At 29.4% G+C, this 15,533-nt stretch overlaps 1 protein-coding gene and 1 long non-coding RNA gene across 2 annotated transcripts; one reads left to right on the forward strand and one right to left on the reverse strand.

The window, feature by feature from the left end:
• Positions 1-3,032: 3,032 nt before the first annotated feature.
• On the reverse strand, positions 3,033-5,288 carry LOC110668618 (cyclin-dependent kinase inhibitor 7). The gene is made up of 5 exons (XM_021829943.2): positions 4,751-5,288; positions 4,539-4,588; positions 4,175-4,360; positions 3,834-3,999; positions 3,033-3,648 (listed from the first exon to the last, which is right to left on the reverse strand). The coding sequence occupies exons 1-4, from the start codon at positions 5,093-5,095 to the stop codon at positions 3,930-3,932; spliced, it is 651 nt and encodes a 216-aa protein (XP_021685635.2). The 5' UTR covers positions 5,096-5,288; the 3' UTR covers positions 3,033-3,648; positions 3,834-3,929.
• An 8,412-nt stretch (positions 5,289-13,700) lies between these two features.
• Positions 13,701-15,219, forward strand: LOC110668560 (uncharacterized). The gene is made up of 2 exons (XR_002497558.2): positions 13,701-13,970; positions 14,684-15,219. It is a non-coding gene; the product is annotated as an uncharacterized LOC110668560 (long non-coding RNA).
• Positions 15,220-15,533: the final 314 nt, after the last annotated feature.

The raw sequence follows: 15,533 nt of genomic DNA on the forward strand, positions 1-15,533 counted from the left end.
GTTGCATCAGTTTATAATTTAGGCACTTGAATTGTTCTGATTTAAACCCCTGACCTCTTAATGCTGCAAGGCAGGCACTCAACTGCTGTCTGCTAGTCCAGTGGCTCCAAAATGAAGTTTATATTCATGTTTTGCCCCCACTTTTCTCTTAAGGGTGGGAATGGGCTAAACAAGGAAATGTAAATGGAGTTGAGTTTCTTAGCCTTATTTAGAGTTTATTTAGAGGGTGTTGCCTTAACTTATAAACTAACTTTACCCATTGCTCTCTCTTCCCTAACCCTTACCATCTTCAACCAGGGAAACGAGTGCTACAACAGATTGCATTAGTATGATAATAAAGGTGATAAAGTCTTTTAAAGTGTTTTTAATCGCTAATTATAGAGATTATTTTATAATTGAGTGTATCTAATATAAGTTCAAATTCATATGACAACGAGTTTAACAATCGTTAGATTAAATATTTATATTGAAATATGTATTGAATCAATTAAAGTGCATATCTAAATATAAAAATTTAATTTAATTATTGATAAAATCATTGTCATACGAGTTTGAACTCTTTATAGTTACATTCTTTATAATTTATTTTCTCCACCTCATTTTAAATGCTTTTTAAAGTTTCTTGTATAAGAATTACGAAAAATAATTAAATAATTTATTTTTATAAAAAATATTAATAATTGATTAAAATACATCTATATTTTAATTAAGATAGAAAAAAGATGATAAAAAAATAAATATGTTAGAATTAAAATAATAATAAATAAGGGTAAAATTGAAAAAATTTATTAATATATTTTTAATTGTTTTAGAAAAATAAATAAAATAAAAAAAAATAAAAAAAAATTTAAAAACACCTTCAACATTGAAAGGTCAACATTCTTGGGAAAGTGGGACCCAACTCCCATAGAAATAGAAATAACGACAGAAATGGAGAGGTTGTTGGGGCGGCAGATCCGAGAAGCATATACCAATGACTGCCACCCAGCGCCAATCTTTGCTTTGTCCAAGTCCAACTCTAATGCGTACACGTATTAAATGCCCTTTCTTATCTCAACTATTCCTAAATTTTAAAACTGAATATAATTAATTTTAAGATAAAATGACTTTTAAGTCATTGATAATTACGCATAGAATTAAATAAGTCTTTACTATTTTAATTAATTTATTTAAGATGTTAATAATATTTTTAAAATTAAATAAGTCTTTATTACATTTAAACTTTTTGACAATTACTATTACATTTAAATAAACTCTTATTAATTTGATTGATTCATTTAAATCCTTTAATAATTACTCTTAAATTAAAATTTTAAAAATTTGAGTTAAAGAGATCTAATCTCTATCACGTGATTTACATGTAATAGGTGAATATTTAGTTAATATCCATTTTTATTACATGACTTAAGAGCTAAACTATCTACTGTTTTCTCTCTCTTTCTATAACTTAATTCTATTATAGGGGACAAATAATTAAAAATTATGCATTGTTATTGTCATTCAGCATGCCTAATATTGAACGAGACATAGAAAATCAATGTGAGCTCCTACGTTGCAAGACGATGATTTCAAATTATAACAAAACCAATGAAATGAAACTAATATAGATTTATATGAGAAATAAGATTCAAGTTGGTCTTTTTCTTCTATGGATAAAGTGTCAAAAATGTTTAGGATAGAGTGTCAAAAATGTTCAAGATAAAGGAAAATGAAGTTTGAAGTGGTTGCATGCTATGAAAAATCAAAGGAACAGCATTTTGTACAAATGAGCTAGACTTTGTTGGAAACTTAACAAAGCTTGAAATATGAAGACATATATAGCTTGTTTTTCAATCTTTTCGAGAGTCATTCTTTTTTGTTTTTATGTCTAATGACTCTATTTCAAAAGCTCTTATACTTAACCACTTTTAAGTGATGGAAAGCCATTAATTTTAATCTATCCAAAACTTGAGAAAGCTAGTGTTCAGCTTTAATTGGCAAATCTTCTCTCATCTTTATTAGAATTTTCAATTAAGAGTTTGAGAGATACCGAAACAAAGGGAAAATTTTATTTTGATCGGCAAGTACAAAAATTAAATCTTAAAAAAAATTGCTAAGTAACTAAGTGACACTTTTGGCAAATTTTGATAATAGAAATTAAATGTTAGGTTAACGATTTCACTTTTTAAGAGTTAAAAGTTTGTAACATTTAACCCTAAATTTTTTAATCTTAATCGAATGATAGTTTATGTGCCTAGTCATTTGCTGGTTGATATGCTTATTATACTAAATCATGTTGATTTATTATAGCTTGAGTTGATAACATCAAAACTTTTATTACATTCTATTTTTGAGCTCCAAAACAGATAATGTATTGCATATTTGGTACTGTACTGTTTGATTTGTTTATTGACCTTTGTTGCACTTAAACGCTATTCAAACATTCACATAACTATTTAAAGCATAGGTTTTAGCTTGTAATGATATCTCCATATTCAAGAAAAAAAAAATTTGAAAATATATGCTCATTTTCACAAAAGTCAAAAAATTTTAAAGTATTTTCTATTCTATTTCTCATTAATTTCATAATATAATATAATACTGATTATAATTTTATATATTTTTAAAGCAAATAATTAAAGTGGAATACGATCATTTTTCTAAAAGAAATAATGAGGGGAAAATATGAGTTAGCGTAATATATATCAATTTTATTTTTTTAAATTGTGTGAAAGAATGAAAGTGACAATTTTTATGAGATAAATGGAATATATAAAAATGTAAATAATTAAAATGTAAAAAAGAGAGATTTGATCACATTGCGAATTCTTTACTTTCATCTTTTCATAAAAAGAAAATGAAGAACTAAAACAAGATCTCCCACAAGAATTCAAAAAAATTTTTTTAACGTATGTGAAGGATTATAGATGGCAGATCATTAATATAGAAATCAAATAGTGCATTAGACATTCATTAAAAAAAATAATTAAGCAACATTTAAAAAAATAAAAAAAAAAGTTATAGGAGATTATAGGATAGATGCGCGAACATAATAACTCAAAAAGTTAAATAACGATTGGTTAAAACCTGAAAGCAGTTTCACATGCATGGGGATAAGATCAGCTTTCCAATTATCAAAACGTGTACGTTCCTTGCACGGCATGGTGCGCGCACCTGCTATTCCTGCGCCTAGCAAATTCCACCTTCACCAACCTCTCGATCTCTCTCTCTCTCTCTCTAACAGATGTTTTTCCCCTTCTGATTTTTATTACGAAAAATTCCAGTACTCAATAAATGAAGAGATATCCAAAAGAATCCAAAAGAGAGAAAAATACAGGATTTTAAAGGAAAACGACGAGCAAAAAAGATTCCTGTTTTTTCTCTATGAAGAGAAAGGAAGCAAATGCAGATAAAATCGAAACTCTGATATGGTACAGAGTGAATCAAACAGAAGAAAATTGCAGAGAAAGATGCAGAAAATCGAGAGGGAGAGAGAGAGAGAGAGAGAGAGAGAGAGAGAAAAGAGGCATCGACATTAAAGTAAAAAAAAAAAAAGAATAGAAAGACAATAACTTTCGTTATTCAACTGTTTGGTCTTCACCAAATGGATTTTACAATTTTCGAAACTTTCCTCTCCGTTGCAGAAAGAAGCATTCTCTGTGTAAACCCCTACAAAAGAACAAACCGAAGCCTCAGCTTCTAATACACACACATCCACATATATATGTGTAGAAAGAGAGAGAGAGAGAGATGTACATTAAACCACAAAAAGGGGGAGAAACAATGGAAGAAGAATAGTAAAAACCTAGAGAAAGAGCTAGCTTGCTAGAAATTTAAATTAGAAGTAGCTGTACCTAAAGTGATGATAAAATTATCAGAGATGAGAAGCCATTAACTGTTTCTCTTCTACTTTTTTGTTGGGGCTTTTTTTTTTTTTTTTTTTGTTTCCATTACTGCTTTAATAGCACCCACTCGTACCGTCCTTGCAATGGTTTGTCCTTAACGATATCATAGTTATACCTGCCATAAGAAAAGAAATTTGAGTTTTATTCCACTTTTAGATTCTCGGTTGACGTGCTTCATTTTCTCGGAAAACAAACAGGCGCAGCAGAAAAGCTAAATTTAATGCTGAAGAGAAATGTGCATGCAAGAGTGATGATGAGTATTTGGTGATTTCCAAGTTTTATTTCCTTACTTGTCTGCAAATTGTTTTTGGATATTCTTCTCGGCTTCCGTGAAGAAATCATCCAGCTCAGACTCCGTTGGCATCCTCTCAGCCGTTGATCTGCAGCGAGAATTAGCCGCCGATGATGGTCTCGCTGTCGAATCCATTTCGTCTGATGATTCTGCTCGAAGTTGGCTTGACGGCGTGGTTTCTCTCCTGTGCGTAGAGAACACAAAGAATAAAGGCCAGTAGACGTATATAAGACTGGGAAATAGAAGTTAAAAACGGAAGAATTAAATGGATCGCTTATAGTTTGAATTTCGAAATTGAAGAGACGTGCGTCATAACGTCATTGAATTAAAAATTAGAAATTAAAAATAAAGAAAAAGTAAACCTTTCTCTACAGCTATAATACCCTGACGTTTCAACTTCAAAGCTCTCAGCCTGCAAAAAGAAGAAAAAAGGGATAAAGAAAAATTTCAGGGAACCGAATAGCAGTAATTGAAATGAACGGAAGCAATTAAAGCGGAACAAACCGAAAATTCTAGTGGAATTCATAAAGGCAGAATTGAATTGAATTATATAATCCGATATTTCAAATTTCACCTCCAGATCTGCGAATTTATTAATTCTATGATCACTTGATCCATTACTCGAGCAGCAAGAAGCTGAGGCGTGATGCGAGCTAGGGCTAGAGCATCTGTCTTGAATTAAAGTCCGGTGACCTGGATTTATTTCCGGTGAAACTGAAACTGAAACTGATTTCTCAGGCGTAATTATGACCCGTCTTCTGGACGTACTCCTGAGTTCAATATGTGATGTAGACATCATCAGTTCTCGATTATTCACTTTCCTTTTCCTTGCAGTGCCAGTAGAGGCAGCAGCAGCCGCCGCTGCCAATGCCACTGCACGAGCTCTGGTTCGCACACCAACCTGAGCCATTTCCATCATCGAAATGGTCTCTGCAATTCCACTACACTCCAATTCTCACTCTCGTTGTCTTGTTTGTGCGTGATGATGATGATGAAAGGAGAGAGTGAATTTTAATGGTGAGGATTTGGTTTTGGATGGGCTTTGTAAGAGAGGAGGGAGAGGTTGATGAGGACAACAAGTGAATTGCAAAATTGGTGCTATTTGGTTGCGTGGTGGGGAATGGGAATGGTAACTGGTGGTCCAGAAGTTCCGTTAACAGCGACGGGGAATATGCTGTAACAGAAAATTTGACGGCGCCGTTATACAGATCGGAAAAGCCGTTGAGGGAATGCGCCGAATTCGAGGCAAATGAGTGAGAGCCACGTGGGCATGCGCACGTTAGGGAGGAATTAACCGTGAACGCTAAGTAATACTAATGATTGTAAGTGAAGGTGAAAATAACTAATAGGAATCCGTACGGTGGACGTAAGTAACGGTTCACTGAATTACAAAACGGGGCAGGGAGAAACGCGTGCGCTTGGTGTTAGTATTACAAATGTCCGTTTAGCGTCCACCGTAATTATTGTTGCGTAAGGGATAAGGTAATTTTACTTTATTGTCCCTTTAATTAATTTATACTATCTTAAATTCAGGATCAATAGGTCCATTTCCCTCTCTTTCCCTTGTGCATTGGGACTAGCAATCTAAAAGATTGTAATCGCGCTTCAGCATCCTCATAAGAAATGACATTTTCATTAGACTGACGGCTTGAAACTACAACTTATTCAAATGGTGATTTTGCATTTTCTCCAGCTTTTAAGCTCCAACAAAAGGAAAAAATGAGATGGGGTTGGGTGAAATTATGAGAGTTGGTTCAAGCTTTGCTGCCATTAGAATGGAAAAGAAACCAACAATCTTTAGAGTTTTGGGTTCCTGAGTTTAGGTCAGAGAGAGGGTTTATCTGGGTGGAAAATTCATCTATTGAGGTATCCAAAAAACTATTGTCGCAGCTACAACTTAAACTCAAAAGAGATTACTAGATTTTTGGGTGTGTAAGGGTTTTTTGGGTGGAGTGTTTTAATGTTTTGGAGGAACTGGGCATTTGATTCTTGTCAATAATGCAGGAAGCTTAAGCCAAACACAGCAGTATGCAGAAAAATGGGACTCGCTGCAACTTTAATCTAGAAATGGGAAAAAAAAAGGACAAGTAATTTTTTTTAATTGCAGTCTGCGGCAATAGCTAAAATTATGTGTCGCATTTAGAATATATATTTTTTTTAATTTTATCTTTATTAAATACTATAATAAATATTTATAAAAACTTTTAAATTAGATAAAGTTACTGATATATTTTTATAAAAATGTTAATATATTTTTATATAAATGAGGTTATCAAATTATTTCATTAATTATTGTATAAAATCCAAATATGACAAAATGGACGGAATGTGTAATAAATATTTAAGTATTTCTAAACTTTTAAGTGCTTTTTTAAAGTTTTTATAGAAATGATTAGATAATCTATATTTAAAACAAAAAAAAACTTATAATTAATTAAAGTATTCTTATATTTAATTAAGATAGAGAAAGATGATAAGAGATAAACGCATAAAGAATAGCAATAAATAATGATAAAATTAGAAAAAAATAATTAATACTTCTTTAAATTTTAAAAAAATAAATAAAGTGAGATAATTTTTTTTTTGAAACATCTTTTAAACATTACTTAAATAGGACAGAGATAGTATGTTGATGTATATATTATATATATATAGGGATTGGGAACATATGCTTTTTGCTTAAATTTCAATCCATTTGAACCTTACCTTAAACATAGAGTTTGCAAACTAATAAATAGACTCTGAATGGCGATTTTATGGTTTAAATTAGGTGACGGTTGGAACAAACATTAAGTCCATGCAATGATGATAATAATAGGAAAGACGAAACATAGAAGAAACAGAGTGATACATTGGCATTTAATTTAAGGGCCATATATGGAATGAGGAATAGGTAATTATATATAGACATTATACATGCTGGATACACGTACAGATAATGGTAACTTGTCAACTCATTGGTACCATCACACGTGGGGCTCCATTTATTTTGACCATCTAAATATAGAGAAATCATTCAATATTCCTTTTATATAAATTTTCTTTAATAATTATATCAAAATAATTAATTATTTGTATAAATGATGCTATTGTGAGTCTCTGAAAATCAATTAAAATAAGAGAACAGTGAGATCAGTAGCCTATCAGTCAGCAATTCTGACACTTAAGTTAGAGATGTTGATTGAAAATAAAAGAGTAAAAGTAAATAGTTCTATTTCTGTAGTGATTTTGGTTGAATAAGCATATCTGATTGATAACTATTTCTCATATTTATAGACCAAAAGGTTAAGTAGCTATTATAGTAATCTCGAATATTTACCTAATATTCGAGATTTTTTCCTAAAAATCTGGCCTTATCGTTGACTGATATTGACGAATGCTCGGTATGGTTGATGCTCAACTTGTTGGAGAGCGTCCCCACTTGATTTGTCTTCTTAGCACTATTCTGCTCAGTCTGGGTTGCCCAAGCACTCTTCTGCTCAGTCTAGGTTACCACGTCATGATATGTCTAGCTCTAGTGTATGCTCTTTCTTTTCTACTTTGACTCTTTGATCAAGTGCTGACACTTTGATTGCCACATTGGATTATTCATCCGAGCACTGATTATTTTACTCGATTTTGGGTGGATAATATCAATAAATATAAGATTGTTATAATATAATTAATTAAAATTGCTTGGAAAATGATAATTAATTAGACTTAATTTATTTCATAAAAAATAACTTATATATGAAAAATATTTATTTATTAAAGAAAAGTGGCCTATCTAATAATAATTTACATGTTTTTTTTATGGAACTCATCGTGGGCATAAACAAAGTGAGTATACATTTTTCTGATGGTGCATGTTAATTTTGTTTTTGGCACATAAAACATGTTGTATGTCCATGGATATGGTCATCATTAGATGAGTTTTTGCTATCATTAAGTGTCTATGTACCTAGTATTGCAGGAGAGTCAAGTGTACGATGCCTTTTTCTTTTTATCTCTCTGCACTTTGCAGATGTATTCCATTCTTGATAATAATTCTTGTGATAGAAGTACATAGGTCTTTCAAATCTTAATTCCAGCAAAGTTAAGTTGCTGCCCTTAATTGAAGATAAATAAGGTATAATTATGACTAAATTTACGTTGAGGCAAGTGTAAAAATGTATAATTTATAAAAATAATAATAATATTTTATGTGATTCACCTTTTTTAACATATAAATAAAAAAATGTCATTTTTCATTATCAATTGAATAATAATTACATCAATAAACTCTTAAGTTTCGCTCACACTATCCATTAATCTAATTACACTCAAGATATTCCTCTCAATCAAACTATAATACTTATAATAAATATGCTAGTCTATCATTCTCATTATCCGCTGGACATAATTAATATATTTACTATTTAATTTAACTTTACAATACAAGCGTCTTCTCCCTCCATGGACTCGATACCATTCATTCAGGTGCTCCATATCCTAGGTAGAATTGTTTTTTTTTTTATTTTTTCTTCTTAGAAGAGGAACTTTTACTAGTGAAATTAGTGTATACAACGATTTCATTATAACTGTTAATCACGATGGATGTACAATAATTGATTATTATAATAAAACTATACTTTTGTAGGTATATCTATAACACCCCTCACCCGACTACAGTGTAGCCGAACAAGGCATACTACATTCGGTGCCGAAGCACCCTATCTTATTTTACTTTATTCCTTTATTAATTTGATCTTGTTATATTTTAATATCAATTATTAAAAAAATAAAGTAAGATAACATAAGTCTTCCGATTGAATATAAGACTATTTTCTGTTACACTGTAATCGAATGAAAGTGTTACAATATCAATTTCATAGTATAATTTTTCTGGAGGGTCCATGCTTTTTATTTCCTTAGCTAAGCCAAGTACAGGAAAAAAAAATGCATGCTTGATGCTGTTTTTGGATGTTTGCAAAATGAGTTGTATATAATTAATGATGAAAGAAATTGCAATTTCCTGCTTTATTTCAAAGATATATATATATATATATATATATATATATTTCATATGCATGTAATTGATTTGTTAAAATTCAAAGCTCAAGTAGTTTTTTTTAATATCAAGTACATTTAGTACTTCAAGTACACTAGTTGTTTTTGAAATGCAAAGTAAATCCCAAAAATAAAAATAAGCAAAATTTTTCTTAATTATTATTAATTAAATTTATAAGAAATAAGTTTTTTTTTAACATCATTTTCCTCATTACAAATAGGATTTGACACAGTAAAAATCAATTTTCTTGTTTTTATTTAAACTCATCAATTAACAAACTACTTAAAAAATATATAAAATCCAACTTATAAATAAGATCTCAAATTCAAAAAATATGAAATCTATCATTATAGAGAGATATTCATTAGATTCATTGGATCTTTGGGGTATGTAATATAATATGATTATTGATAGAAAAATATTTCATTTATCATTAAAGATAATATCACTCACTTAATAACTGCTAAATTTCGAGTATTTATTTTCTCAATACCTTATCAAAAATATTAAATTTAATAAAATACCCAAAACATGAAGCATCAAATCGATGAGTGAATGTTGGGTTTTGGGTTCAAATTAAAGAGAGCCTAACATTATGAGTTATGACCCTCATTATGACTTTTTTTTAATTAATAAATATAAATTAAAAATGAAAGATATAAAGAAAGATTCCTTTGGAGTAAGATAATTAAAAGGGAATAGACAAGGGCACATGGACATCTTAGCCAAGGGTGGGCACAGAAAACTAGAATAGATTTCACTCTCTCCCTTATAAAAACTTGGGGCCGCAGTCACGTAAGTAGACTGTGTCTCCCATGTCTAATATTTCTCCTTTAATCTGAAAGTGCTTTTCCATTGCTTTAATTGAACTTGTTCATAAATAATTGCAAAAGCTGATTTGCATGATTAGGGCGACCTCATCAAAGATTCCCCACCTAATTAAATTATATATATTACTTACTTTCAGAAAAAAAAATTTTTTTTCCCCTTGTGATTTCGAGTTTTTCTCGAAATGAATGTGTTTATATATATAATTCCTTTTGCAAAATTTCAAAATTTAGCATCAAAATTTGACGATATATGTAAATTAATTTGAAAATATGTATACTTTTCTGATTTACTTTTATCTAGATTCAGTCTATCATAAATTTAAAATATATGATGAGATCTACTTATTAAATGTACGGATTTCATTTATTTGTATTTTGAATTCATAATGAATCGAGTTTAGACTTTTTTAAACTTATTTATCATAAACCTAAAATATAGCATGTATAGTAGAATTCACTTATAAAATACATGAATTTCACCTGTTTATATCTTAAATTAATGATAAATCGAGACTAAATAAGAAACGAATATATAATTTATCTAATTTTTTTTTTAAATTTTTAGACAGTGTTGGCGTGGGAATATCTGAATATACATCTCATATAATTAATACAACAATATAACTAAAATGAAGATTGATGATATTGAAATTGAAATATGTGCTGTATAAAAAATTTGACAACGACCCATTTTTCAAGAAGTGAACCCAATCAGGTCAAAAACTATTAAATGGTGGTGGATCCAAGGGGAATATTAATTAAAGGGTGGGTGGGGGAGATGCAAGGCTAGCTAGCCCATAATTTTCACACTTTACAGACCATATTTAACTCACAAACCAAAAGGGTTTAAAGAACTTTAGTTTTGTTATCTCTTTATGATACTACAAACAGTAGAAAAGATGAAAATTCAAGTTTTGATCCAAAAGAAATGGGAAAGAAAAGAAAGAAAGAAAGTAGAATGAGGAATCTCAAGGTGGCAGAGAGAGAGAGATTGGATTGGAGTAAGATGGAAGTGATATCAAGAAATGAAAAAAATGAGCGGCCTCATGAGAGAGTGAGCTTTGAAAGATTGATTGATTTCTTTATGTCGAAGACATGTTTTCTTTGATAGTGCATAAATGGTCCTCTCTCTCGATCCAAAAGCATCCCTTTATCTTTCCATAGTCAGGGGCTCAGGGCCTTTCAACTTTGGTTTCAGACATTTTCTTGACCCTACGTACCCACCCTCCTCTTCTCTCCTTTTAAAAAAAGTGTGGCTTTTGCGGCTTATTGTCTTTTTTGCTTCTTTTCAAAGTCATCATAGGAAAAATAAAAAACAAGAAAAGAGAAAAACAATATATTTATATAATAATAAGAGAAAAGAATTAAAGAAAGAAAGAAAAGGAGAAATTTTTAGATTTCATAAAAGTCTAAAGAGCTCTTGTAAGCCAATCTTAAACTTGTTCAAACTCTAGTTTTTTCACCTTTAGCAAAATGCCACTTGTCTTTCATGAAGTGGGTGTGGGTTGCCCATTTTGGTTGGTGATTGTGGGCCATGTACCCTTAATTGGGCATGGGAATTTTGGCGGGATCGATCTTGACAAACTACTGGCCAACATCTCTGTGCGTGTATACATACAAAAGTTAGCTTAGTTTGGATTATTATGTGAATGTTAGGAATGAGGGTGGTTAGATATTTGTGAAAATTATTTTATTTAAATTTAAATTTAATTAATATTATTAAAATTTAAATATATTTTAATTTAATTAAAATTTATTTTTTAATTATTTGAATACGTTATAAATTTAATTATTATTATTTAAAAAAAATTTAAATTTATTTAATTTTATATATTTTAATTAATATTTTATATAAAAAATTATTTTAATTAATAATTTATATTTTAAAAATTTAATAATTTTATAAAATATTTAAATTCTATTTTATATAAAATAAAAATTATAAATATTATTATAAAAAATATATATTTTATATTTAATTAAATATTTATATAAATGGGTTTGAATAACGGATATCCAATATATAAAATTTGAATTTGATTCGAACCCATCACAGGTATTATTTTTAAAACCCGAATTTGTCTCAAACCCGATTATATAATATCCAAGCCTGTCCTATTAAGATTTTAGTCAGATTGGATACCCATAAAAATCTAACCCGTTACCATCCTTACTGAAGATATATTACTCATTTGATAGATGAAAATTTACCTATTTACCTTTGTGTATGCAATTGCACATGAAAAAGGATTGATTATTGGGAGTGAATTAGAAGGAAATAATGATAATGTTAGGGTCACTCCAGCTAGCTAGAAAAACAAAAAAGTTTAGGCACATGTAGTTGCCAACTTTCCACATATTCATTTTCATTATTTTCATATCTATATGACACCTTACCAGACAAAATCTAGCTATTATATGCATTATGTGTTTACTTTTCATTTTTTTTTTAAAATCTATTTCTCTCTTCCAATCAAAATTCTATGGCCAGCATATTGTGCACCATTGCTATTTTTAAAGTTGCATTTGGGAAGTTGGGAGATTGGATGGATAATCATTTCAAATGAATAATTATGGGATTTACTTGTATTTGATTATGAATTTATTATAATTTATTTGACTGAGAAATTAAAATAACTATTGTATATAATATAATTTCACTAATTTAAGTTTGATATATCGTTCCTTTCTCATTTACAACAATAGATTTATGTTTGATACATTGTTGCTTTCTCATTCTCAACCATAGATTTTGCATGAACTCTTTAAATGAATTTACCTCTATTATTTGCATCAAAAACACTAGAAATAGAAGATGAATATAACAATTCAATGGAAGTATATTGAGCAGGGTAACAATAAATAAGCTACATAATGGGAGGTAGTCTTTCCTCTGAAAAGATTTGAACTCAAGATTAAACAAAATAACCATCCAATAGAAGTATCATCTCTGGCTCAAAATAATAATAATAATAATAATAATAATAATAGGTTTGAAATTTTGATTCCAACCACCATGTGTAAATGGGAAAATGAATGGAAATCATAGGTAATAATGTATAGTTGGCATATGCCAGATCAAGGGTTTAGAAGATTGTGCTGGAAACACTTTATGCCTAAAATTTCAAAACCTTATCTACATTTGTATAAAGAACTTTATACAGGAAAAATATATACAGAGAGAGAATTTGTGACAACTAAACTCTGATTCATTGGCCACCTCTGAGGCCCTATAGAACCCAAACCAAAGAAACTTAGGCTGATTAACATATATAAAGGACATATGGCCAAGAGGCAATTAGGTTTTTTATCAAATGGTCCACGATAATAATAATAATAATAATAATAATAATAATAATAATAATAATAATAATAATAATAATAATAATAATAATAATAAACAAAAAAAAACTTTATTTTTCCAAAAAAAATTCAGTAGATAATGATAAAAGATGCAAAATAGGGAAGGTTCATCATCTGAACCCATTAGGGCCATGTGCCCTTTAGTAAAAAGCCTCTTTCACAGTCACATTGTTGCACAGTTGTGGTCCAATTGAAGAGCTAGGTACTGTGGTCCCTTTATCCTTAGTAAAATTAACCCAAAGACTTACCACCTCTATTCCAAACAATAGAATGTATCATTATTTCTAATTCCCTTCCTCCCAAAACCTAACATTGTGACACTTGTCCCTTTGCAGCTCCAAAATTTGTAGATGATTAGGTCATATTTCTAAGTCTAGAGTTTCATAGGATTAGGGAATTTATGCAGCTGGAGCTGCTATAAAATATCTCCAGCACAACCCAAATCTTCCCTGCTATTGCCATTCTATTCCTATTTCATTCTCTTGGGGTATGCGCAAAGCTTGAGTACTAGAGCTACCCTTGCCTTATTGGTTTTACTATCATTGAGTCATTTTAGCTTATTACTACCTATGGTAAGAGCCACTTTCACTCTCTATTGCTTAGTATTTACCATTAGTGTCAATTCTATTGCTAATTTTGTTGCATATATATATATATATATATATATATATATATATATATATATATATACACACATTAGCAACTCAATTTATTTATTGGTTTCTTGAAAAATATTTTTCTATTTTTTAATATTTGGGACGCTCAAAAAATAGGTCAATAATATTTTGCTAGTCATTTTATACACTTTTACAAATTTATTAAAATGTGAAAATACTTATACATGTGTAGCATAAGCACTTATTATTAATTTAACATTATAAATAAACAATTTTTTCAGAAAATAATTTTCATAAAGAATATTTTTCATATACAAGTTATTTTTCAAGAAATAAACAAAGTTTAAATATAATATTTTATTTAAAATTTGAATGTCAATTTTGGGATTGTCATTTTCACTATGGTTTTATCATCTATATATAAAAGAAAAATAAAAAGAAAAAAAAAAGGGTAACAACTGACAAAGAACCCGTTAATTCTGGGTCCTGCAGAGTAAGCATTTAAACTACACTGACAATTTTGATAAAATCTGCAAACCTCACCCATGTAAGGTCACAAATCATGACATTTTTCTCTATTTGCATCTTCCATTTTAAATCTATTTATTTATTTGGGTTTTGAGATGATATATAATTTCGAGTGAAAGTTTAGTTAATATTAACTGCAGATTCTTATTGTTGGAAAGTAAAGGAGTTGTGTAGCAGAGAAAGCTAAAGCAAATGAGTAGATGGGGACCAAAGGCAGGACAAATTAATTGCTTTCAGTTTTTGTTCATTCCAGCTTATATTAAAATATATGGTTGGTGGCTTGCAGATTGCAGATACAGTACACTTTTTTAAGCAATCATTCACCAATGGGCCACCGTAACTCTTCTCTACTGTACTGCTACCTTCTTTGTAGAATTTTGACGTTCGTAAGTTCACTCGAACCTACATTAACCATTATATTATAAGGAAAATATATTAAGAGTTAATTGTTAGATAATCATAACTATATAAAAAGAAAAGAGAGATAGGGAGATAGAAGCATATGTGGAAGTTTCTTATATCAAACTGTGCAAGTAATTCTGTTTGCTGTAATCTATTCATTTGTCTTTGAGTATATAATCAACCAAAAAAGAAAAAGAAAAGTTTGTTTTCTGCTTGTATATATTTCAAGGGATGGATCAATATGAAAAGACTCCAATGCAATCGAAGACATTAACATGCCATGTTATGGTCAATGATTGTCATACAAAAGCATCCTTGTGGGGAACCATTAGTGTCTTCTATGGAAGAAATTATATGGTAGAAATATTATTTTATATAAAATTAAAGCCTAATTATATTAAAAATTCTAATTTTTTTATGATTAATTTAATTATTTAATTTTAGCATAATTATCAATTTTTTACATTTAAAAAAAATTATTTAAATATGAAATTAAATTTAGAAAAGTGTGCTTTATTAACGTGGCATGTCAGTGATATTTTTTTATTATTAAATAGTGAAATCTCCCTCTCTTTAATATAATCTTTT

This window comes from Hevea brasiliensis, chromosome 10 (genome assembly GCF_030052815.1).
Source record: "Hevea brasiliensis isolate MT/VB/25A 57/8 chromosome 10, ASM3005281v1, whole genome shotgun sequence".
NCBI classification, from domain to species: Eukaryota; Viridiplantae; Streptophyta; class Magnoliopsida; order Malpighiales; family Euphorbiaceae; genus Hevea; species Hevea brasiliensis.